This window comes from Physeter macrocephalus, chromosome 12 (assembly GCF_002837175.3).
Source record: "Physeter macrocephalus isolate SW-GA chromosome 12, ASM283717v5, whole genome shotgun sequence".
In the NCBI taxonomy this organism is placed as follows: Eukaryota; Metazoa; Chordata; class Mammalia; order Artiodactyla; family Physeteridae; genus Physeter; species Physeter macrocephalus.
In genome coordinates, this window is record NC_041225.1 from 49,434,527 (window position 1) to 49,460,073 (window position 25,547).

Genomic DNA, 25,547 nt, shown 5'->3' on the forward strand with positions numbered 1-25,547 from the left:
AATTTTTTCTTTATACATTTCTGTATTTCTAAAGTTTTCTAGAAATTTATTACTTACATAATCAGAAAAAATTAAGTATTACAAATGTTTATAAAAAGGGATCTCACTCTGCTGCACCCACAGCTGTGAAGCCTTCTCTCCTTTGTGCCCCACCCCCCATTCCATCTCCTCAGTTGTCACACCAGGCTGACCTTTATTGATCCTGTTCTCTCCCACACTAGGCTCCCCACTGCCACCCCTAGTGCACACAGTACAATCTTATGATGTAATAGGTGCAAAATAAATACTTGCTGGAAAACCCATCTCAGGAGCTGGACTCTACCTCAACTAGCATCCTCTCCTGGATGCACATCTCCCCTGGCTGTAGCAGCCCCACCTCATGTTCTCATCACATCACATTCCCATTCTAACTACACAACCACAGTTGTATCAGCTACACTGCTGGAAGGATCATCAGGTCTACCCGCTAAGACACAGAAAGAGTGGTGACCTACTCAAGTTCTCACCTGAGGTAATGTCACAGCCAGGACAAGAACCCACATCCCCGACTCCCAGCCCAGTGCTCTGCCTCTCAGCCACCCAGTTGGCTCCCATCTCCGTGTGGCTCCTTAGGTTGTGTCCCTGGTCCCTGGACAGAGGAGCCTCTGTCCTTAGACATCCAGAGGAGAGGAACATTTACCACCTGGTCCACGGCACTCTCCTACCCCAGCCAGCTTCCCAGATCCCTAAACACAAGTGCTGCAGGAAGTCTTTGCCTTGCCCAGGCCCCACACTCACATCTTCTGAGTCCTCTTTGCCCAGCTTCTGCAGCACTGTCAGGTAGAACTTGAAGAAGAAGCTGAGAGTGAGGGTGCGCCGGAACTCAATCATGCCACCTGGGGCATCTGGGGACAAAGGCAACTCCTCCACCAGGCCTGCACACACGTCCTGCAGCAACTTCTCATTCCAGAACCTGCCAGAGAGCAGGCTGTGGGAGAGCGCTCCCACCCAGCTCTCAGAATCCATTGTGTGAGTGGTTTGCACAGGGCCTTAGAGCCATGAACCTCAGCTCAAAATGTGGCTCAGATACTTATAGTTATGTGACTCTAGGCAAGTTACTTAACCTCCTTGAGCCTCAGTTTTCTCTTCTTTAAAAATAGATACAATTTTTTAAAGACCACAAAAATAATCATAGGTAAATCTACTGAGTTCCTATAATGTCCTAGGTAATGTCCCAAGTGCTTTATATGAAATGTCGCTTTTTAATTTAAATTAAAAGGTATAGTCGGGAAAATTTTTATACTCATTTTACCAATGAGAAAACTGAGAGATGGAAAAATTAAGTAACTTGACTTATATTACCCATCTGTTAAGTATTGGAGACAGGAATTGGAACCAAGGAACCAAACTCCAAAGTTAAGCTTTATCTATCCATATGGTTATTGTAAGGATTACATAGGACAGTGCCAGCAAAGTGCTTGGTACAACTGCTGCCATATAGTAGCCATAGTAATAGTAGTTGCTATAATAATAGTGTAGCAGCAGTAACAGTAATAGTAGCAATAGCAATAGTAGTAGCAGCAGCAGTACTAGTAGTGGTAATACTAACAGTGACAGAAGCAGTAATAGTAGTAGCAGTGAAAGCAATAGTAATAGTAGTAGAAGCAGAAAGAATAATAGAAATAGGAGAAGCACCAGTAGTAATAGCAATAGCACCAGTAATACTACTGGTAGTAGAAGTAGCAGCAGCAGCAGTAGTGATACTATTAGTAGTAATAGTGGCAGCAGCAGTGCTAGTTGCAATAGTAATAGTTGTAGTAGCGGTAACAATAGTAGTAATAGCAATAATAATAGCATTAATAGTAGCATCTTTAAAAGTAGCAGCAGCAGTAACACCAATAGTAGTAATATTAGAAGTAACAGCAATAATAGTATATTAGTAGTAGAAGAGACAGCAGTAGTAGTAGCAGCTATAATAGTGGCAGTAGCCACAATAGTAATATTAGTCATAGTAGTGATAGCAATAGGAATAACAGTAATGGTAGTAGTAGAACAGTAGTAATAATAGTAGTGGAAATAATATGAGTAGCACTAGCTACTAGCAATTGGAGTAGTAGAAGCAGCAGCAGTAGTAGCAATAGTAATGGTAGTTGTAGCTGCAGCAATAGGTAGTAATAGTATTAGTAATAGCAGCAGTAGTAGCAATACTGATAGTAGTACAGCAGCAGCAACACTATTCATAGTAATACTACTAGTGGCAGCAGTAATCACAGTAGTAGTAGTAGAAGGAGCTACAGTAGTAACAGTAGTAGCAGCAATGGTAATACTGCTGGTAGTCATAGTAGTAGCAGCAGCAGTGATAATATCAGTAGCAGCAGGAGAAATTTTATTTTGCTGGTAGCTCTTACTTCCATAGCTGTTTCTGTGTGGTCTTGAGGGCTGAGATCGTTCTGTCCGCCATTCCACCATAGCAAAGGGCCAGCTCCTTTACCTGCGTGGTTCCTGGCTGGAACAGGACTCTCATGCCACAGGTCACCTTGGCTATGTCATCTTCTCTCCGGGAAGCCTGCTTGAATGCTGAGAAAAACTCACCCTGAAAATCACAGAAAAATACCTGTTTCCTACCTTGTCTTGCAAGGACTGCAAATGGTGAGCCTGAAGCAGGGACACAAGGTGGGGTGAGGCGGTAAGACCATCACAGAGCAGCCAAGAGCTGGTGGTAGAGGTCAAAGATCGGGACATAACTACCACCTTTTCAGGAGAAGTTCCAGATCATGTTCCTGGAAGCTGGGAAAGGGCCAGGATTTCTGCCTATCAGTCTGGAAAATGGGAAATCAGGGACACAGGAGAACTGGGTGCTCTCAACCAAAGAGCAGGAGGGGGCGGGGCAAGGTGCTTTCACGAAGGCTCCTGAGAGACTGCCGCAGCCCCACCACGGCTTCCCCCTCCTGGTGCCCGGTATCATGTCCATCCGGCCTCCCCAGAGCTGTTCTGAAGGCTCCACTGGCCTGACCACCTCTCAAGCGGGTACAGTGCGATGCCAAAGGGTGTTTGAAACCCAGCATCAGATGGAGGTGCTTGTGGCTTCTGCAGACGCTCTCCCTGACTTGTGTCTCTCACCAGTCCACTGGCTCTGGTTAGAAATCTTGTTTCCTGAGAGAAAGACTCACTATGAAACAGTAGCTGCCTTTGTGCTTTGAACATACATTTCCCCCGGATCCAAGCCAATCTCTGTCATTGGTGATAGGAGGAGAGCGTGAGTTACTTTCCAGGTAAGAACCATCTGTGTCAGGTTCTGCTCGAGGTCTGAACTCACCCTGGCACCACAAGTTCTGATGAATGTCAAAGGTGGGAGGTTTAAGGAAAGGTTTATTGGAGAAGCAAGGAGGCCCACTGTTGAGGTTCAAAATGGCCCCAGGCTTTTGTTGAAGAAGCCACGGAGACCCCTCCTAATGAGAAAGCTTGTCTAGATTTCTGATGTCTAACATGGCCCTGGGGCAATCAGCCCAGAGCTTGAACTCGGTTCTGGAACAGAGGTTCCAGCCGCTCACTTCCAGGACTGTGCTCGCCCACGGCAACATTTTTCCCGGGGTTCATGCAGCGTCAGCATCAGGTCATCAGCTGTTCTTTCTTGAGAAAGACCTAATTCTGGGTATTAAAACCTCTTTTCATTTATAAAATGTTTTTTGTTAATGTCCCTACCTGGCAAAATAAAAACTGGGCAGTGCTACGCCGGTTTCCTCTACCTTTCCCCACCTCATAATTAAAAAAAAAAAAAAATATCTACTGATCTGTGAAATACAAAAACTCTGTGAATCCCTGTTCAAAATGGTCTATAAGGACAAGCAGGACAATCATTAAGAAACCACTACAGGGATATAACTGCTTTAATTTAATTAGTATTCTCATTAAGGAGGTCAAAATCAGCAAGGGCAAAACATGCCTTGTAACACTCGCTAAAGCACAAGCTCTGGTAAACCCTTAATACTCTCCTTTACAGCTGGTTCCTGGCTCTCACAGATCACTTTTCTAAAAGGCCCACTGTGGAATGTGTAGGACAAAACCACACCAGCTCAAGACACCACAGGCCCCAAGGAACAAGAGCAAGGTGGCCAGAGGAGCCCAGACCTGCCCCAACAAGCCAGAAAATCCTCGTGAAGCAGGAATCCATCCAAGACAACACAGGGCAAGGTCAGTGAAAAAGTGCCTTGTCAAGCCCAAGGTCAGCATGTGAGGACCTGACTCACAGGTAGCTTCAATACCCAGCATGCGAACTCCACACTTCATCATACAAAAACTGGGGCAGGGATACTCCACAACTAGATGTGTTCTTGGAATTATGTCGCTAGCACTAGCTGGTGATCTCCACCAGCTGCTGGACATCTGCCAGGAACCTTATGAATTCTTTCTTTTCAGTCTTCACAATAACCTGCACAGTCAGTAACATGGGCCCATTTTACAGATGAGGAAATTGGAGCTCAGAAAGATGAATGACTCACTCAGGATCACACATCTACCTGTCTGGTTTCATTGACTATGCCCTGTGCCCTCCTATTACTCAGAGAGTAATATGGTTGGTTAAAGGCAAGGTTCAGAGACAAGAACATCAATGTTAAAGTGAAGAGATGCTAAGTTTGGTTCCCGAGGCAGGCTCTGGTCTCCCTGTCTGGAGCCTGGCCGGAGTAGGGGTGATTCAGGATGTTTCTGACAGCATCTCACCTCCCTGCTGTAGGGGATCTCAATGGAGAGCAGTATCTCCTCTGGACCTAGCAGGGTCTTTCTGTAGCCAGGGAAGAAGGTGTGATCCATCGGAACCGTTCTTCTGGTGCCTGTATAGAGGCAAGACAGAGAGGGACGAATGTGAGGAAAGCATAGGACAGACCACCAGTGGAATTCTCCATCCTGGTCTCTGATGCCAGAGGAAGTGGCTTGCACAACGGGGGCCAAGGTGCTCCATTTGAAATCCTTAAGCACTGGTGTGCTGGTGACTGTTTAACAATCAGTTCTTTTGAGAAAAAGCCCTGAGTCAAAGCATTTGCTAGTTTTTGTGGTATAAATACTCCTACCACGGCCAATGTAAAGCTAAAAGAGCAACATCGCTCAGTGTGCTGTTGGAAGGAGGGTAGCAAAGAGTTGACACAGCAGACCTGCCCTCCTCTGAAAGTCCTGCTTACAAGGCTGGCCGCTAGCTATCCTCTGGGACCTTGGATTTCAGGAGAGTTCCCACCATTCCCTGATAAGAACGGCTCACTGGGCCTGAAATGTTTGTACACATCATATGGTTTATGCTGAACACCTGACTTTCCTTCTGGGAGTCTGGACTTCTGGTACGTGCCAGGCAGAGTTACATGACCAGCCCCCAGTAAAAGCCCTGGGTGCTGAGTCTCTTAACAAGCGTCCCTGGTAGACTACCCTTCATATGTGTTGTCACAACTCAACTTATTACTGAGGAGATTGAGCATGTCCTGTGTGACTCCCCTGGGAGGAGGCCCTGGAAGCTTGTGCCTGGCTTCCTCTGCCCCATGCACTTTTCCCTTTGCTGATTTTGCTTTCTATCCTCCTGCTGTAATAAGTCATAGCCATGAGTAAGACTCTATGCTGAGTCCTGTGAGTCTTCCTTGACCTCCTAAGAGTCATCAAACCTAGAGGTGGTCGTGGGGACCCTCCAACGAGGAAAGATGGACAGGAGTACACCATTATGTAGCATTTCCACTCTACAAATATAATAAATGGAAATAACCTCAAAGGCATAGATGACTGTAAAATGAAATAAAATAATTAGGAAGTGGTGAATTTTGAGTACTTATTAGCTTTGGTTTTTTTAAACATCTTTATTGGAGTATAATTGCTTTACAATGGTATGTTAGTTTCTGCTTTATAACAAAGTGAATCAGCTATACATATAATCCCATATCTCCTCCCTCTTGCATCTCCCTCCCACCCTCCCTATCCCACCCCTCTAGGTGGTCACAGAGCACTGAGCTGATCTTCCTGTGCTATGCGGCTGCTTCCCACTAGCTACCTATTTTACATTTGGTAGTATATATAAGTCCATTACCTTTGTTTTTAATATACTTTATTTCATTGTAAGGTTATATAGTTTAAGTTTTAATAGCTGCCATGTTTAACAAATGCTCAGACTCTCTGAAAACCCAGCAATCAGCTGTGGTGAGCAGTGTACTCTGGCCCCAGCACACACCACTAAGTAAGGCATCTGGTTGACAGGTCCTGTTGTGAATTCTTAATAAAGTGATGGTCCAGCTCTCCTGGTCCCCAACCTGGGTACATCTCCCTTCGCAGTTGGCAGGGATCCAAACTTTAGGAAAGCTGCATCATTGAACTTTGGGCTCTGCTTCTCCAGAATGTGACCTATCTTGTGAGACTCCACCCCATCCCCAGCCCTCTTTCCTGACCACTGCGTGAGGCAGCTCACCTCTGGACACGATGGTCAGCTTGGTCCCACTGGCCATGAACACAGGGTTGAGGTCGGAGATGGGGCTGGCTGTGATGATGTTCCCTCCAATGCACTAGGACAAGCAGAGAGAGCGTGTGAGAGAGCCCACCTCAGGAAAGCCCTGCTCACACAGCTGGCTCCCGAGCACACAGAAGGTGGGGGACACCTGCTGCAGGGAGAGCCCTGAGGTTCTCCACCCCTGTGGAGACACAAGATCAGCACAGTAAGAACTTGGGCATTCGGGCAACATGCAGGAGATTCCAATGCCTGGGGTTGGCTCGCAGCTCTGCAATTTACCCGTTGGTAAACCGGGATCGGCCCCTTTAAATTGTTTGTTTGTTTGATCGATTTCACCCAAACTTTTTCTGAAAGCGTTGATGTGGTTTATCACAGAGGCCACAGAGATTTAGTAAAAGAGAAATAAAAGGTAAAGATCAAGGAAGATGAGGAGGAAGCCTTAAGGATGAACAGTGTGTTCTAACTGAGCTTCCTTGGCAAAGAATGTAAGGAGAATCAGACACAGGGCCCCTATTATTAGAAAAGAGGAAGAAAACCAGTTGCTCCAGGAAAAAAAAAAAAAAAAAAATCCTTCCCAGAAGTAGATTGCATCTGAGCTTGGGAACTCAGTAGAGTTTTCTGGGTTTATGTCTCCTTATCTGTAATCAAAGGAGGCTGGGGTAGGGTGATGAGAATGGGAGTAGGCTGTTTTGCTTTGTTTTTTGTTCTAATTTAAAACAACAACAGCAGTGGAATGGAAGGGCCAGGTTTTCTCCCAACTCCATCAACAACTGTGAGACTGAAATGGCGCCAGGTGTGAGAACGCCGTCTGCAAACCCAGAATTTGGGGGCTAGTCTGAAGACTTATTACAGTCAACAGGTGGGCCTCTCCTTCCTCTCAGGGGGTCTACCTCTGGTTCTCTCCCCAGCTATGAAAGGCAGTCCCCCTTCCTATTTCGGCTTCTCCCTAACTTATCTCTCATCCACCTGCTGGCAGCCTCGGCCAAATCCAGGAAGAGGGGGGCAGGTGGCTCCAACCTCAGGGGTAAAGACTGAGTCACAGCGTGGGTGCTTCCAAGGGTGGCCCACAGGCCACCTTCATCAGAAACACCTGTGGGGCTTGTTAAAACCTGACCCCTGGGCTCCACTCCAGACCTGCCGTCAGACGCTCTGAGGGTGGGGCCCAGGAATCTGCATTTTCAACAAACACCCCAGGCAATTCTAAGCACTTAAGTTTGACACCCATTGGGTCTGCAGCAGAGTCCAGACTAGCTCCCCTCGCCTTGCGATGAAAGCGTGCATCCTGGGCCCCTAAATAGGGACTCACCGCCACAGACTTGACCTGCTTCCCGGCAAACCAGCGCAGCTGCTGCAGGACGCCTCTGAACACCTCTGTTTTCTGGGTGGGAAGCTTAGCAACCGCATCGAGCAGGGTCTTTTCCACAGAGTTCAGGGGGCAAGCGGCTCCAAAGGAGATACCTGGGAACACACGCTCGGAATGACAGCGATCCCCGTCACAGCTCGGAAAGCACTTCCATACACAGCAACCCCAGTAAGGCTAAACCAGGACGCACATCCTTATATGGATGAGGAAATTAAGGCCCAGAGAGGTCAAGTGACCTGCCCAATGCCACACAGCTAATAAAAGAGCCAGGACTCAACCCCAGGCCTGTTGACCCTACAACCAGAGTGCTCGTGTCTCTAAACCAGTGGTTCTCAACTCAATAAAATCAGATCTCTGAGGGTGAAGTCTTGGCATTTTTTTAAAAAAGCACCCCCAAACTCCCCCTACCTACCCCCTATTTCCATGAGCGATTCTAACATGCAGCCAGGATAGAGAACAACTACAGAGAATCCCAAGCCCCTTGCCCGCTGGCACCCTACCATGGATGCTCCGAGGAGGAGGGCTCTGAGGGTGCCCGCTTTCCCCATGCAGGGCGGCTCCCAAAAATGCAGGCGACAGCGGGAACCAAAGAGGAGTCTTTCCTGGCACTCGCCATCCCCCCACATGACCCACCTCCAGCATCCCAGCCCCTCTGTGGGCTCAGGCAAACTTCCCCTTACCCTCTACTCCGTGCTCCACTGAATTCAGCTCAGGGATCCAGGCTGGACAGATGATCACAGGAAACAGCTGATTCTTAAACTTCATCTCAATGCCTGAAAAGAAACAAGAAGCCTCAAGTTATAGGTCTGTTGTTTATCACCAGGGCATTTTTCCCCACCACTGCACACAGGACGGAGGACATATTCACGATCGTAATGCTCCGTGGGTGACTTGGGATTAGGGGTGCAGTGGACAACATGTGGGAGTAAGTGCAGTTTCCGCACAATCAGCCTGAAAGCTATGTCTTTCCCTCTCAAAAAAACCCATCGGAATTCAAATAAGATGAACTTGAATTCGTGTGTGTGGTGTGTGTGTGTGTGCGCATATGTGTGTGTGTGTTTAATCACAATATTAGAAAAAGGGCATGAAAATAAGTCAGAAATGCTTCTAAGCACTTTACATATTTTAACTCACTTAATCCTCACAATAACACTATGAAATACTGTGATTTTCTCTGTTTATAGACGAAGAAACTGAGGCACAGGGAGGTTAAGTTTCTTGCCCAAATTACACAGCTAAGAATGGGCATATTTCAGTACCGGAGCAATTATTAGAATTGGGATGTAATAGTAATATGATATGAAAGTCTAACATTCAGACAAAAAAGGAAAATTGACTGAGAGAGAAAACTTCAAATTGGCCTTCCAGTCCCCAGTATCTGAGTTCTTAAGGTGCCTGGCTTGGTGGGACCGAATGTCTGTGCCTGGTTTCTGTCCTTCCGGTGAGTCAAGTAAGAAACCTCTGCGAACAGACCTGCTCCTGTTCCTCAGACCCAGCTAGCACAGCACCTCTCCCAGCCCCGCCCACAGGGCTGTAGATGGAAAAGGGTAAGAAGGAAATGTCTGTGCATCAACCCGCACCCCCCTGCCCCCGGCCCTTTCCGGTGCTGTTGAGGGTCTCTGAAGGGAGGCGCAGGCTTTGAGGAGTCTGGCCTGTTTGAATATCAGCTCGTAGGGCAAAGAATGCAGATGGAGGCACTAAGTGGCTCATTTTGATAAGTGGCTCTCTATGACCCACTTCCCCCAACATCATGGCTGTAGGTGGTTACACAGTGAGAAGTGTGTGTGAGGGGGGAGGAGGCGGAGCTGTGGCATGGTCTTAAGCAATTATTTCTAACTTGGAGCTTATAATATCTTTGTGAATGCCTTTCTCTTAGAATCTAACTGAGCCCAGGATATTGTGTGACTCGTGGCGAGGAACATGTCATATACCCAAGGACCCCAAATATTCTTCCAGCCATTCTTTCTCCACCTTAACTCATGGGACCCTGGGCCCTTGGGTCATGGCTACACAGGCCAGCCATTGTGGTCAAATCACCTGAGGCACGTCTCACAGACCACCCTGCCATCCTGATGTGTCACATTACTGCAGCAGGGGACCCTGTACAGCACCTGTGCTCACAAGGATGGCCCAGCTCACCCCTTCACCAGCACAGACCTGAGCCAGGCCCTCCTCTCTGTGGCTGAAGAACCAACCAGAACCCAGGGCTCGGGGGGGTCCCTCCAGAGTCAGAGCCTGGAGTCCCCCACAAGCTGGACTTGGCTGCTTAAAAGCATGTCAAGTCCCCCCAAACCCGGGTTCCTCTGACGCAGACCTCGGCTGTGCCACCATCCTCTCTTTGGATCCTCACTGGGCTTGGGTCCCAGCCAAGTGGAAACGGGCCAAGCCAGGTTTATAAATGGATGGAGATGAGCAGGGACCTGGGCACCTCTGCTCCTGTGTCTTCAAGCACCAAGCCCGAGAGCTGCACATCTGGTGTCTCCTTGACCTGTTCACGTACTGTGGGCCTCATGTCCCAGGTGGTGGCATCACATGGCAGGTGGCCGCAGTCATGGGCAACACAGCACAATCACACTTGGACATCTCCTCTCCCTAGCCTTACCACATCACCCCCAGAAAAGGGAGGGCAAGAGAGTGACCTTTATGAAACCCCTAGTGTCCATCAGGCACCGGCCCAGACACCTGAGCTACGTCGCTCCCTCCGCCTTTAGACTGGGAGACACTGACGGGAAGGGGTCTGGTCCAGGTGACCTGGGTACCCCTGGCTCTCCCAGAGTACCCAGCGCAGAGCAGGCTCTCCGTCAGTGTTTACGGAGAACAGTCAGCAAGGAGCTCGGTTAGTACTCAGAACAACCCTTAGAGGAGGTGGTATTACTCCACATATGAAATGGGGAAGTGAGGGCAGAAGAGGACACACAGAGGACACACAGCCACAGGGGCTGAACTGGGCAGACTGGCCCAGGGCCACCCCGCACTCTTACCAATCTCCGTGTTTCCCACCACCAGCTTGGCCTCAGGGTGCTGTGCTTTGAGGTCCAGCAGCTCCTTCAGGGCCGAGGCCTGGATCCAGGTCACACGCTCCCCTTCAAAACGCAGCTGCTTCTGCGGAATGTCTTTCAGCCTCTGGAAAACGAAGTTTTTTTACTGTGCTGCCTCTTCCTCCCCACTGCCATTCCCAAGGCCATTGGTTTAAGTTTTCAAGGGGATGAACTCTTCTATGGATTTGTTTAATACTGAATTCAGACAGAAAATGCATGTCAGTGGAGAAGAGAGGGAGAACACCATGTACTGAGGAAGGAATTACGTTGCAGCTCTTTTATAGACATCATGTCACTTAGTCTTCAGAAGATCTCAGTGAAGGAGGCACTGTTAGTCTCATCTTTTACAGGTGAAGGAGGAACCTGAGGATCAAGGTTATGGGACCTGCTGAAGGTCACTGCCGCAAGGTGACCTGAACTGTCCCACACTGTCTCCAGGAGGTATGGGAGGGGGATCAGAAGAGAATGCAATGGAAGGTTGGCTCTAGAGCATGAGGGGTGATGCGGGGCTGAGAGAAAACCCCCAAATCAAGCTGATGGTTTTTCAAAGTTTCACAATCCAGAGAAAGATATGCTGGCTGTCTGCTGCAAAGCCGTTCTCTCTGGCCTGTTGAATTCATAAAGCAGTCTTCATGAGCTCACCACCCCTTGAGAAATCTGCACTTGAGAAATCTTCAGAGTGGCTTGATTATTATTATTATTATTATATTGGTCATGATATTGGAGTGAAGGAGAACAATCATCAAGGTGAGAAAGTAGGCATGAGAGGTGTCCTTAAGACGTGGCTGCAGGCCACGGATTGTGTCCTTTGAACACAGCTCTCTTTGTTTGTTTGTTTCGTATATAAATGGACTGCTAACAGAAAGAAGAATGGATTGCTTGAGGGCTTGTACATGAGATTTAGCCAGGAGGTCACCAAATACTTCTGGAGCTCCTGTTACTGTACACATTGTGCCAAAGGGATCCACTCCCTCAAAGTGACACGTGTGAGAAGGAGAGAAGTGTGGGTCCCTGTGGGAGTATGTGGCACAGGGACTTGATGTTTGGGTGTCAGAAAAAGGAAGGGAAATTCAGGCTGAAACCTACAGGACAAGGAGGACACAAAGGCCCCAGTGGGTACGAGTGGGACCCAATAGGTCTCCAGGGGCTCATGGGGCATCACCTACCAGCAACTCTGGGGGGAAGATGGGTTCCTGGGTGGGATCCAGGGGCATGAACTCCTCTGGGTTGAATAAAGATGGCGAGAGAGTGACCTGCTGGAAAAGGGGACAGATGAGTGATACACTATCCCCTCCTTTAAAATGCCCCATAGGGCTGGCCTAGCCCTCCGTCCAAGCAAGCTCATCCGCAGACCCCAGCAGGCTGGTGGAGGAGCTGGTATCTCCTGGGAAGAAGGGACAAGGAGGTCTTAACAGAGGATCCAGGGCTAATGTACACATTCACCACCCTCATGGTTGGGGCGTAACCGTTTCCTCTTCCAGCCACCACTGCCCAGAGTGTGGAGAGAGCCCACTGGCTCCTTTGATCTGAGGTTGGCCCTCAGGCTTCCAGGATGAAAAGGATCCACTTACCTTGTGGTCTTTCTTCTGGTTCATGCAGCAGTTTGGGTTGTTCCCACTTCCTCCACAGCATCCACCATCCTAGAGAGATGACCAACATTCACACAAAGATATTTGCAAAGAGTTTTCACAGAAGCTAAAGAACCTAGATTATTACTATCAAATGAAATCTGGGTGTGATACCTATTCCAGCATCAAAAGGAACAGCAGATACCCCACCCCATCCCACTTGCCTCTGCACAGAGGAAAGGCCTCTGCTTTAACTACTTTCACTTGGTTAATGTAGATTAAATAACTTGAGAATAAACAAACAGGACCTCTCCTGGAAGCAGCAGGGATATTTAATTATGAGAAAATTTCTCCATAAAAGCTAGTCCTATTTTATCAAATCATCTCTTTGTGCCCACTTTCCTCTTCAGTACTGCTTCCTGAGGAGGCCTTAGTTCCCCGACCAGGGATCGAACCTGCGTCCCCTGCAGGGGAAGCAGAGTCTTAACCACTGGACCACTAGGGAAGTCCCTCATGCCTCTACTTCTAAACCATCAAGTTCTATGGGAATTGGCTGGGCACCTCCCAGGCTGGAGTCTTTGTGGGACTGCTGCCAAAGATGTTCAGGACCAGAGGTGTGTCCAGCCAGGGTGCCTGATGGCCTTCCCACTCCTTATCAGGTACTTCTCGCCAGAAAGCTCACACTCTTTATTCCTCACTGCAGGCCTGTTCTAGAGGATGTGCACAGGTCTGGTGGGGAAAGGACTTGCCCAGGACCTCTTGGGGTGCCAATGGCAGAGCACAGAATAGAGTCCAGATTGCTACCTCCCAAAACCAATGCACTGAAGGTGGGAAAGGGTGTGTTCACTTGACTGATCTAGCCCAAGGAGGCAGGAGTCTCGGCTCAGGGCCCCAGAAGACACTACAGAATCGTGGAGTTGTGCTAAGAGGCAAAAGTGGGGGAACTCCCAGGCACAGACCTGAACACATTTCCAGGGCAGCCGTTCCTGGGGGAGCAGGCTGGGAGTAGCCCTCCCATACGTGAATCACGGAAGACACCATTCATGCCGACATTTCCCAAAGGGTGAGTCACCACCCACCAGCGACCCCGAGGAAGTTCTCAGAGGGCCAAGGAGGCCGAAGGTGTAGCCTCTGAGAACGTGCAAGCACTGTCAGACTTGCCTCATTCCCCCAGCACATGCTGCCCTGCGTGCAGATCCCTCCTGCATTCACTGCTTTGCCGCTGGATCTCAGAGCAGCTTGGTCTATTTTATACCGCCAAACCACCACCTTGCCCTTCCCCTCTGTCTTTGGACAGGACGGAGAGGGCCTCTTCGCATCTCTCTTTTTGGAGGAGTGATGTGGAGAATTACCAGGCCCTGCGTACAGTAAGACAACAGCCTCCCTCACCTGGTCCTTGTGGGGAAGGACGTATTTCGCAAAAGTGGATTATTCAGATAATGAAAGTGCCAGCACTTTCTTACTTAGAGCTTTTTCCTTGATAATTAATTGATGTGTTTATGACATAAATTACTGTAACGTACAATAATGTGTCACTGCCCTCAAGGTCTACTGCGGTTGGATAAGGCTAGGGTTTTTCCCCAGAGAGATTTCCACTTTGCTCAGTAGGCTAAAACTACTGGGCTTATTTCCATGGTTCCCCCATTTCCTTCCTTGCTGCTAGATGAATGTTGTCATTTCCTGCTGTGAACAGGCTGCCTCGCTATAGCATGCTCTTCTCACCCTCTTCCGGTGTGTGCTATGGCCATGAAAACTAGATAGATGAGCTTTTTAGAACTGTGTGTAAGGTAACAATTAAAAGGCTCTGAATAAAGGCCTTGGGGGCCTCCAATGAGTAACATGCATGAGCTTCTGAGCACATTCTGTGCGCCATTTTGCCTGCTTGGAGCACCCAGCTCTACTCTGCTCTGCTCTACGCTGCCAGGCAGCTGGAGTGAAGGAGATGCGGCTCACCTCCTCCCACGGTGTCACAATAGACTCAGGAACTGTGTAAATGGTGATAAAACTCTGACCCACAGAAGGAGTATAATTGTCAGCTACACTCAAAAGCCCTTCTCTCTGGAGAAACTAGGAGAGCTGGTCAGATTGTATTTCTTTGAGAAGCCTCCTATGAAATAAGTACATGCACAAGATTAACAATCCCTGGTTCTCAGGGAAGCCTAAGCAATACATGAAGATCAAATATGGGTAATGGAAAAAATGTACCAGCATCATAATTTATGTTGCCATTTACTGAAAATCTAAGATGTGCCAGGCATTGTCCTAAGAGCTTTACAAGAAGTCCTTTCCACAAGCACTGTAAGGTAGGTATTATTACGATCCCCATTTTAGAAACAAGGAAATTTGCCCAATATCATGCATCAGTTAAGTGATGGAATGGGATTTGAACCCAGGTCTGCAGATTCTGAATTTAAGCTTTCAATCATTTTCATTTAAATCTGTACCTCCTGGTTCCTCATCATCAACAGCATTCACCAGGATGTGGCATTTTCCATCCTTAGAGGCTCCATCTCCATCTCCACCCTTTTGGGCTATTTGGACACAATACTCCTTTTTGTACTGTACCAACTCTAAAAGTCAGTGAAAGGCACAGGAGTCTGTGACTCTCCCCTTAACCCAGAATCAAACTGAGACGAAGACAGTTTGATTGGAGTCAGGATCAACTTGACCCAGCTGGGAAATCAGGTAAAATCTGGGGAGATTAAGCCAAGAAAGGAGAAGCTAGCCCTCCGTCCTCCTTGCCAGATGACAGGTGTGTGTCTGCATTTATGTAATCAATGCTCATGCACCCCAGCTGTGGATTCTCACTCAGAGTCATATGAACACTACAGGGGTTCACACACTGTCTGAAGATCTAATTAGCAGTTTCATAAGCCCAGCAGAGTGCCAGCTGCAGAAAGCAGCCGGGACAGGAAAGGAGGAGGGACGCGAGTGCTGAGTCAGGCTGGGTTGTTATTAAATGCCACGTTCAGCACCTGTGCCATGGGCTAAGCATGCCAGTCACCAAGGAAGGATGCCAAGCCTGAATGCCCTGGAGGAAATTAGGCAGCATGTCTCTTCCGGTAACCAGTTCTCCAGGCCTTCCCTGGAAGAAAAGTCTCCGTGCTACTGATGAGAACCACCACCTCCCTCCACCCCGGAGAATAAGAATGGCAGAGCCCAACGCCCTTGCCAGGTACCTGTGGCAGAAGGACCTGCCAGCTGGCCATCTGATCATTTTTCTCTGTAACCCAGAGGCCCATGGCATCCCTCCCAGCTGTGACTGCTGAGTGTTGCTGCTTCAGGAGCAGGGCCATTGCTGTGCCGGGGCCCCAGCTTACCTTGGCGAAGGTCCGGAAGCCCTGGAGGATGGGTCTGTAGCCTGTACAGCGGCACAGGTTTCCTGTGGGCCAAGGAAAAAGCTGCAGTGTCAGCGCAGGCCCCGGAGCAGCTAAGGGGTTTATGGCTTTGCTCCCAGCTCAGTTAAATGCTCTCTTTACATATTCTATTTTCTTTGCTTGGAATGACCCTCCTCCTGCTTGTATCCCTGACTTCAAAACATCTACCACTTCTTCCAGGAAGCCTTGCTAGAATGCCTAGACTGAATCAGATGCTCCTCCTAAGTCCTCCCATGGTGCCTAGTCATAGCTTTATCAGTGAGCTCATCAAACTACATTATAAGCTCTCTTCCCCTTCAGAGTACAAACTCCTTGAGAGGAGGGACTGTTCTTTCATCCCTGTGTCCCCTGTACCCTGTATAGTGCCTGACATATGATAGGACTTCATATAACTGACTGAATAAATGATGCATTGAAATGGATTGAATGAATGGGGAGCCTTCTCTACTCAATTCAGAGGAACAGATACCAGGCCCAACCATCTGGGACCATTCACAGAAGGCAAAGTGGGAAAGCCAGTCCCTGCTCAAGGCTCAGAGTCATGGCCTCCTTCCTCATATGTGGCCTTTGCCCTGCAGAATCCTGCTCTGAGGAAGCAGCAAGGGAAGACGCCATGTCATTAGCTTCTGTGCAGTTTCCCAAACCATCTCCTCCCGCTCCGGCCACTCATGGCTACCCCATCCTGGCACGGGGTGGGAGCAGGAAGACACCTCAGGAAGATGAACACTAAGGCAGGAGACCCCAGAAGGTCGGTCTCCAAACCACCCAAGTGTTCTTCAAATTAAGAAAGCACCAACCTTCCAGTCAATCGTAACCAACATGGTGGGGTGGCCTGAGCCTTTCCCTCAAAAGGCAGTGCCTGGAACTCCTAGTCCACTCCTGGCATCCGCTCTGGCCCTGCCCTGCCCTCCTCAGAGCCCCACTTGCCACTCCACCTCCCGGGCCCTGCCTCAAGGCCCATACCTTGGAAGGCATCCTCGATCTCCTCAACAGTGGGCTCAGGCTGGTTCCGAAGCAGCGTGTACATGCTCATGACGATGCCAGGGGTGCAGAACCCACACTGGGAGCCGTGGCTTTTGGCGAGTCTCTCCTAAAAGGGGCAGATGACATAGACACCTGTGTTGCAGAACCCCTCCCAGGCTCCCTCGTGACTCAGCCGGAGCCAGCCCATGTCGACAGGCAGTATAGGGTAGCAGACTGCATGAAGTCAAATCGTAGTGCAGCCATTTCCCAGCTGTGACCTTGGCCAGGTTACCAAGCCCCACTAAGCCTTGTTTATATGTTTAGGACCATCCTAGCACTTAGAGGATTCAGTGAGATCATTCACATAAAACTCTTAACATCATCCCTGGCATAGAGGAAGGAGTCAACCCATGGGAGTTATTAATACGACAGCCCCCTCAAAGAACAATGACTGTTAAAACCAGAGGGGCTTCTCACCCTTCATTCCCTTCACTAGAGAGAGGAGGAAGCAGGTTCAGACATTTAAGAGATGTATGCAAGATCACACCTGGTGAATGCAAGAGCTGTGTCAGGTTCTTTTAACTACACTACCCCACAATCCAAAATCAACCAAATGAATGCATTTATTCCAAATTAGAATGCTGCTGTATTCTTATGTGAAGGCAATCCTTGAAGTCCAATGGGTGGGGACTTAAGAATTGGGAAATGTGTGATATAGAATTCACTAAAAGCATTGAATGTCACAGAATTTTCATTCAAACCTGCAAGATTTTTATTACAAGGAGATTCTCCTCAACTACACTATTTTTTAATCTCTGGGAATCTCTCTTGGAACTTACATTAAGTAAAATTGCTAGAATGTTGTATCCCCAGTGCCTAGCATGGATAGTCATTCATTTGACAAATATTTACTGAGAAACTATTATGTACCAGGAGTGGTAAAGGCACTGGGGACAGAGAGTGAAGAAGAGAGATGAGGTTCCTGGTCTCATGAAGCTCATATCCTAGTAGGGGAAATACTGACAAAAACAAAGAAGAAAATTTGAGGTGGAGGTCAGTGCTATGTAGAGAATTAGTACAAGAGGACATGACCCAGAGTGACTAGTGGCTATTTGGAGTGGTTAGAAAAGCCACTCCGAAAAAGTGACCTTCGAGTTGAACTTAATGACATAATTTGGAGCAGGGAAGAGCGTATCCCAGGCAGAGGGAACAGCGAGTGCAAAGGCTCTGAGCACAGACAGTGCAAAAGTCTGATGCGCTAGAGCTGCTGAAAGGCCAGGGTGGATGGAATCCTGGGACAAGGGATGTCAGCTGGGGGAATAGGCAGCAGCCAGTCCATGCAGCTCTTCATAAGCCAGGGTTAGGGATCCGGATTGTTATTCTGGGTGTGATAATGAGAGGCCTTTAAGGGGAATTTCAGTAGGGCTTGATATGATTGAATTTGTTTTTATAAAGAATCACTCTAGCTGCTGGGCAGGGAATAGTTGTAGGGGCAAGAGAAGAAACAGGGGAACAGGACACTAAAGTGGCCTAGGCAAGAGGGGATAGTGACTTGAGCCAAACATTAATGGGAGAAACAGAAAAAAAACGAAGATTTCATTGTAAAGTTTGGAGGTAGAGTAGTTACTACTTCTGGATGGATTGGGTGTGGTGTACAAGAGAAAGAATCATAGATGACTCCTAGATTTTTATCTTGAGCAATTGGGTGGATGCTTTTGCCACTGACTCAGATGGAGGAAGACCAGGGAAGAAAGAAGTTGGGGGGGGAAATAGGGTTTTGTTAAGTTTGAGATTAGACATCCATCTAGTGATTCAAGTAGGCAGCTGGAAATAGGAGTCTGGTCTCTGAGGAGAGGTCGAAGCTGAAGATACAAATATGATGCATTCACATGTAGATGGCATTAAACTCACCTCGGGAGAGTGTGAAGGTGGAGAAGAGATGGGGCCCAGGCCAGAGCCCAGGGTGCTGCAGCAATTAGAGACTGAGCCGAGGAAGAGCTGTACATGGTGCAAGCATGGAGGTAGGAGGAAAATGAGGAAAGTATGGTGTCATAGAAGCCAAGAGAAAAACATAAATGGACAAAGGGAAGTGGAATCTACAGCTTATTTGGAGCCAAAAGAAGTACGTCAGGAATAAGGATCTGTACCATTGGAAAGAGAGGGTTTTCGCCTGATTGTATGGATATGATCCCTGTGTTTAAACGGTTCATTCTTTCTTTCATCTATGTTTCAAAGAAAATTACAAGCCCTCATTAATCTTCTCACACCTGCTGCAGTTTGGACAAGGTTAGTAATCTGCCCTTTTCCTGCCTAGGAAGCAAAGACATGGCAGTGAAGCAATACCACCCCACCGCACTCTGACCCCACATGACTGGCCCAAGATGCTCCCTCCAGGGAGTATAATTAGTTTGCTCAACCGGCGACCCTGGCTCCAGACTCCCATAAGGGGCATAAGGGTGGCAGGATCTGAATGACACAGTCAAGGGAAGATTAAGAAAAGGGCCTGGCTCAGGCACCTTCCTTGATGCAATCTCCTAAGGACCTCCTGCCTCAGTTTCCCTAAACGTAAGCACCTGGAACAGTGGCTTTTCCTTCCCACTGTGCTCTGCTCCCACATGGGCTCCATTCCACCGTGTCTACGAGCATCCTTTCTCTCTCCACAGCCCCCTCAGACTACTGCCCACTCTTCCCCAAAGTGTGCCCAATTTCGCTTCATCCTCAGGTGCCTGATACCATCAGGGAGAAAGCACTGGTCAGACACCCATGTGTCTCTGTTCTCTGACTCAGCCCTTGCTAACCTCCATTTTAATGAGCCCATGTCTATATGATCCATGGGTGGAAGGTGAGAGGTGCAATGAAATTACCACTGGAGGGAGCAGGGAGTAGGTGGGTTTTTTATCAAGGGGCACAGAGCATTTGGAATTTTCAATCTGAGACAGCAAGGGGGCTTCCTAAGCACACTCAGGCACAAGGTGAGGAAGTTCCCCTGCCCTGCCTCCCTCCAGCTCTGACACAGCTGGACTTACCAGCCACCAGATCCAGTTGACCTCTTGGTTCCCACGGGGCATGCAATGTCACCATCCACCCAGACACAGGAGGGAGCTTCAGGGTCGGGTGCCTCCACTTTCTGCCTCACAGCCATGCCCTCACCTCCACGAGGATCTGGGGAGGTGGCTGGGCCAGAATGCCACCTTTGCCCGGGCAGTGACACTCAGCCCGACAACCCAGAGCAAGTCTGCAGCCTTGGTAAGAGCCTCTGGTTACCTGCACAGGATGCAGCCTCGTCTTGGTACTTCCGATTCCTTCCACAGTTGTCACAGCAACATGGTGCAAGGAGCAAATGGGGGCCAGGCATGCATTGGCAGAAAAGTGACTGGAACCCAAATTAAGGTCATTCCATTGACCACTCAGGTCATCGGAGCAGACCTGAGTGCAGGGTCTGGGAGATCTGTGATGCCTGTGTCACTTCTCTTCACTCTACATTATGTTCTCGTCTTTTCTACAGGTGTCCTCACCTGTCTACCCAAGACTCTGTGCCCGAGCCCCTCCAGCGTCCTGTGGAGTCAGACATCGGTGCACCCTAGGCCTCTGAGCTGGAGCATGGGAGCCAGGGTCACTTTCAGCTGCCTCTTAGCCTGACACTGGAGGCTGAGTCAAGAGGAAGCTTCTGGCAGTTTCCAAGCCCAAAGTGTGCTCCTCTCTCTGCAGGGCCCGTCCTTAGCCACTTCAATTTCAGAACCTCCTGTCACTTTTGTTTCTCTGCTTTTACTCACTTCTGTTTCTCCCATTCCTCTGTGGGGAGACGGAGGGGAAATCCCCAGGTGACATGGGACACCAACCCCTTAGAAATAGCTTCCCCACATCCCTCCCTTTATTCATCGCTCATTCACTCATACAGACAACATCAGTTACTGAAGGCCAACCAAGTGCCAGGCACCCTGCCGAGGGCTGAGGAAATAAAGGGGAATAAGATGGAATCTCTGTCATCTAATAGCTTGCCTTCAACTCAGGAAAATAGAAGCCAGTGTGAAGATGAAATTTAAATATTTTACGGTAAGTGTTTCAGGAGGGCTATGCACAGGGCGCCATGGGACCAGCAGAGACAAGGGGCACCTAACCCAATCTTCGGAGGTCAAGGAAGGCTTCCTAGAGGAGGTGATATTTTGCCCAGTCCTAAAGTGCTAGTAAGAGTTAGCCAGGTAGAGAAGTCCTTGAGAAAAGGATATTCAAGACGGGAAACAGCTTCTGCAAAGACCAAGAAATGAACGGGCATGGAGCATTGGTAGTTCACAACTGTTTCTGCATGAACAGAGTGCTGGACCCACAAAGAGAAAGAAAACTGGAGAGGAAAGGTGGGGAAAATTGAAGGACCTCACATGTTGAACAAAAAGATTGGACTTTAATTTGGGGGCAGTGGAGGCCTACTGAAGGATTTCATGGGATGTGATATAAGTCCGAATTTTAAAAAGATGATTTTTTCAGCAGTTCAGAATCTTGTCCATATTTATAAGTCAGGAAGATACTTCCTTAAACATCATTCTATAATGTCCCTCTTCATGACCAAAGTCTACTTAGAAACACAGGGGCTTACACACATATGCACACACACACACACACACACACACACACACACTCACTCACTCAAAAGCTGACCCCTGGATCATAGTCCTCAAAGGCCATCAGTCAGCAGGCAAAGGATACATGATCTTGTCCCGGAGACGATCATACTTGGAAAGCATCACCGTGCAAGCCCCACAGCCGCCTTCTCCGCAGCCCAGCTTTGTCCCTCTCAGCCCCACTGGATGGTCAAGAGTTAAAGAATATGAACTCAGAGGAAAAAAAGTCTTTGTTGGGCTGCTGGGAAATGCCTGGACTGAGCTTCGAGTGAAGAGCCATTTGTCCACACACAAGCTCAGGCCCCTCAACCCGGGAGGCAGCAGACCCACACGGCCTCCCATTCAGACAGGCTGCCCTGCATCCCGGGGAAGCAGGGCATGAGGCCAGTTCCATTGTACAGAAAAGGAAAGGCACCAGCACCCATGTGTCATCCCCTGGGACTGGAGTTCCACTGCTCTCTAATTCTGGAGATTTTCTTGGGATCAAGGTCTTCTAGGTGTGGTCTTAACAGTCCCCCAACCCTGTGGTCTCACTGGGCAGGTAAATCAGGCACCTCAAAGACTGAGTATGTGGGGCAGCCCTCACATCACCCCAGCTGGTCATGCAAGGAAGCCACTCAAGCCAGCATGGGACTTGCTGAGTTCGGCTTTCCTCATCTCCCCACCAAACCTTTTGCATTGATGAAGTCCAGGGACCAAAATTAAGGCTGGACCAGGGGCTTCTGAATATCCATCCCATAGGATATGTGAATGGAAATTAAAATGAAGATATTTTTGAGGTCAGAAACCAATATTGGAGCCACCTCTTATATATTGGGGGAAACAAAATCTCTGATACTTTGTGCTTGAAAAGTGCCTAACTAATAGGCTATTCTGGAAAACAGCAGTTATGGTGGCCTCTTTCCCTGGGACACACAGGCTCCATTGCTGCTTTTCCCTCAGGCCCACAGGCCTCCAGGCCATCTACCTTCCTACTGAAGATGGAAGGAGCTGAGGCTATTATCCCTGGTCACTTCTCTAATTTCAAGATAAAATTAATAACTAACAATGATAAAGCATCTTCTACTTGGAAAGCAGCTATACCCATGGACCCATTTGATCTTCACAATAATGTGGTTAGCAGGTAGGGCAGGAATTGCTGAAAGAAAGAGAGAGAGAGAGGGAAGGAGGGAGGGAGGAAGGAAGGAAGACAGAGAGAGGGAAAGAGAGAAAGAAAGAAGGAAAGAGAGAAGGAAGGAAGGGAGGGAGGGAGGTTGGGAGGGAGGGAGGGAGGGAGGGAGGGAGGGAGGAAGGAAGGAAGGAAGGAAGGAAGGAAGGAAGGAAGGAAGGAAGGAAGGAAGGAAGGAAGGAAGGAAGGAAGGAAGGAAGGAAGGAAGGAAGGAAGGAAGGAAGGAAGGAAGGAAGGAAGGAAGGAAGGAAGGAAGGAAGGAAGGAAGGAAGGAAGGAAGGAAGGAAGGAAGGAAGGAAGGAAGGAAGGAAGGAAGGAAGGGAGGGAGGGAGGGAGGAAGGAAGGGAGACTGAGACCCAAGATGTAATGTGCACCCTGCAAGGTGACAGTCACTTGTGTTACTTTGAGTGTTAGGGAACAAACACGGCCATCTGACTCCTCCTCCACCATGCTGCTGCCTCTTTTAAAGCACAGCTGGGGAGGGATCTCTAGATCTCGAGTTATTCTTTTCACTAGTCTGGACATATGAGATCAGCAGTTTAGACCACTCGAGGGTCACATGAGGACGAATGGAAGCAGCCCAAAGTAGTCTAGAGGTTTTCTGCTAGCCTGGGCATCCTTCTGGAAGCCAGGGTAGAAGTCAAGGCTAGGGTCTTCTCTCTTGCCTGGAACTCCCACAAATCAACTCTCAACACAGGCAGTAGCAAGTCACGAGGACTTCGTATTTACACGCCAACTTTCAGGTTTGGATTTCATTTGAGATTTGGCCTTTAAACCAGCCAACTGCTATGATCAGGAATTTCTGAGGCTGTCAGGTCTTCGAAACTGTATTAGAAATCTAAAATTGACGTCAACAATCTCTAAGAGTGAGCCTCTCTTTCCAGATCACCCAGGTAGGTGGGCTGGAAATGGATTCCCATGCAGTCCCCTGATCCCACTGAGTGACTCCAGGTCTACAAAACACGCCATCAGGTCCATGTGCTGTGAACTTCCAGACCTGCCCCCGCCAGGTCAAAAATCCAGGACAAAGTACACTAGAGCCAGCCACTATCTGATAGGAGGTGAAAGAACCAGAGGCAAAGCCATGGATTCCAGGCTGGCTTCTGAGGGTGCTGAAATGCTCCTTTGTTGTTCCAAAGTATGTCACTGCAAGGAGCCACCAGACATCCCTGCCTCTGGGAGCCACAAGGGTTTATTGGCAGAGGTCAGGATGAGTATCATTCTACAACAGACCCCTAGAGAGTTTCCAGTGTGGGTGGGAAGTTCAGAGCATGGCTCCAGGCTTCAGTCCAGGTCTGCCAGCATTTGCCCAGGACACACGAGGGGGAGGTGTGTCCCTTAACACATCCAGCCTCACTTCCTCCTCTGTTAAAGGGATCGCTGTCAATCAGTGAGAAAGCCTACATAAATCACCTTGAACTCCACCCATAGGTAGTCAGTGCCCATTAATGTTAGCTCCTATTCTAGCTTTACTGCTGCTTTTGTTCCAGGGCCTCAGAATACTTTCCTACTAGGAAAGAACAAAAGGGATGGGGGATCTTACAGAAGCCCTCCCCGCTCTGGGAGCAGAGCAGCACCCCAATCCCGCTCAGGGGTCCCCCACCCCGTGCTTCCAAAGCCTGCCATTCCCGCAGTGGATGGTGCCTCTACACGATTCCTACCTCAGGCATCCTTTTCCCAAAAAAATATCCCTTCCCCTGACTTTCCCTCCACCTTCGCAGAGCTAGAAACCCTGCCTGGGAAGCCCATTTACGTATTAACAAAGGTCTGCCGAGGCAGGCTCTTCTCCTCCTGGGGGTGGGGGGAGGGGAACGACCATGAAGCTTGCCAGAGCTAAGGAGGGTGTTTTGGAGCTGCTTGTTTTACAGGCCCAGGGTAAAACCTTGGCATTACTAGAACCTTAAGTGCAGGAGACTTGAAGAACATCGAGAACCATATTCTTACTCGGCAGCTGAGAATTTCAGACCCACCAGGCTCAAATGACTTCCCAGGGTCACACAGCTGCCACGTGGCAGAGTTGCAACTAAGACACAGGGGTCCAGAGCCCTAACCCAGTGCTCTTTCGTCTGTACTTCACGGCCTCCAGACCAGTCACTAGCAAGTGGCGTGAGGCCCAGAGAATGAGTCCCCAAGTGCCCCCTCTCCCTCATCCCCGCTCCGAAGTCAGGATACATTTTCTCCTCAGGTAGGCCAAAAGGGTTGTTTCTGGATCTGCATTTTTCTCCACCACCTATAAAGGCAAACACCAAAGAAAACTATATCAGAGGTATACTTAGTCATCGTCTCACCCAAGAATTTGTAGAGTTAATGGAGATGTGCGACATATATCATGAAAATGAAGGTGTTTTTCTTAATTCTATAAGACGAGCATATTAGCTGCAAGCCAAATCGTGTACCTGCGGACACGCTCCAATTGTAAAATTCTGCATTAGTGCTCAGCTCTGGACCCACCACAGAGCACTTAGGTATGGCGCCGCCCATGCCGGGCTGACCAAGGCAAAGTTCCCTCAAATTGAACAAGTCATTTCATTTCCAGCTGCTGGAGCACATTTGTGAACGCCAGGGACAGCTGGGAGGTGGCATACAGACCTCTGGCTTTGCATCCTGGAGGGTGGCCTCTCAGGCAGTGGACGGCCAGTCTGCTGGCCTGTGCTCATAGCAGAGTGTGGTGTGCGTTGGGTCATCACAGTCAACGGCACTAACAGAGGTTAGAAATGGAGGAGAAATCTCAAACCAAAGGCCCACAGACAGAATGTTCAATAAGGCAGAAAGTTTGTCCACGAGGTGTGGTGCTAGTTTCAGAGGCAAATCATCAAAGGAAATCTATGAAAACCTGTTTCACTTCTCCTCATGCATCATCAAGCCTAAAAGGGTCTGGGTGATTGGGACAATTAAGGGGAGAGAATGTGTGATAACAGTTTCTTTAGAGAGACCTGCACTCTGAGTCTCCCATCTTCCTAAAGTAGGAGGAGGAGGTATCTGCCTCACACCTCCAACTTCAGG

At 48.8% G+C, this 25,547-nt stretch overlaps 1 protein-coding gene across 1 annotated transcript in view; it reads right to left on the reverse strand.

The window, feature by feature from the left end:
* The window catches only part of XDH (xanthine dehydrogenase), a 44,472-nt gene extending 19,447 nt beyond the window's left edge, over positions 1-25,025 (reverse strand). Inside the window, exons 1-14 of the mRNA XM_055088841.1 lie at positions 24,941-25,025; positions 21,462-21,558; positions 20,025-20,133; positions 16,761-16,887; positions 15,741-15,802; positions 12,424-12,492; positions 12,019-12,108; positions 10,796-10,937; positions 8,495-8,587; positions 7,758-7,909; positions 6,413-6,506; positions 4,699-4,808; positions 2,388-2,572; positions 778-952 (exon numbers count right to left, since the gene is read on the reverse strand). Coding sequence (XP_054944816.1) covers positions 778-952; positions 2,388-2,572; positions 4,699-4,808; positions 6,413-6,506; positions 7,758-7,909; positions 8,495-8,587; positions 10,796-10,937; positions 12,019-12,108; positions 12,424-12,492; positions 15,741-15,802; positions 16,761-16,887; positions 20,025-20,133; positions 21,462-21,558; positions 24,941-25,025 — 1,590 coding nt within the window. The remainder of the gene's footprint in view (positions 1-777; positions 953-2,387; positions 2,573-4,698; positions 4,809-6,412; positions 6,507-7,757; positions 7,910-8,494; positions 8,588-10,795; positions 10,938-12,018; positions 12,109-12,423; positions 12,493-15,740; positions 15,803-16,760; positions 16,888-20,024; positions 20,134-21,461; positions 21,559-24,940) is intronic.
* Positions 25,026-25,547: the final 522 nt, after the last annotated feature.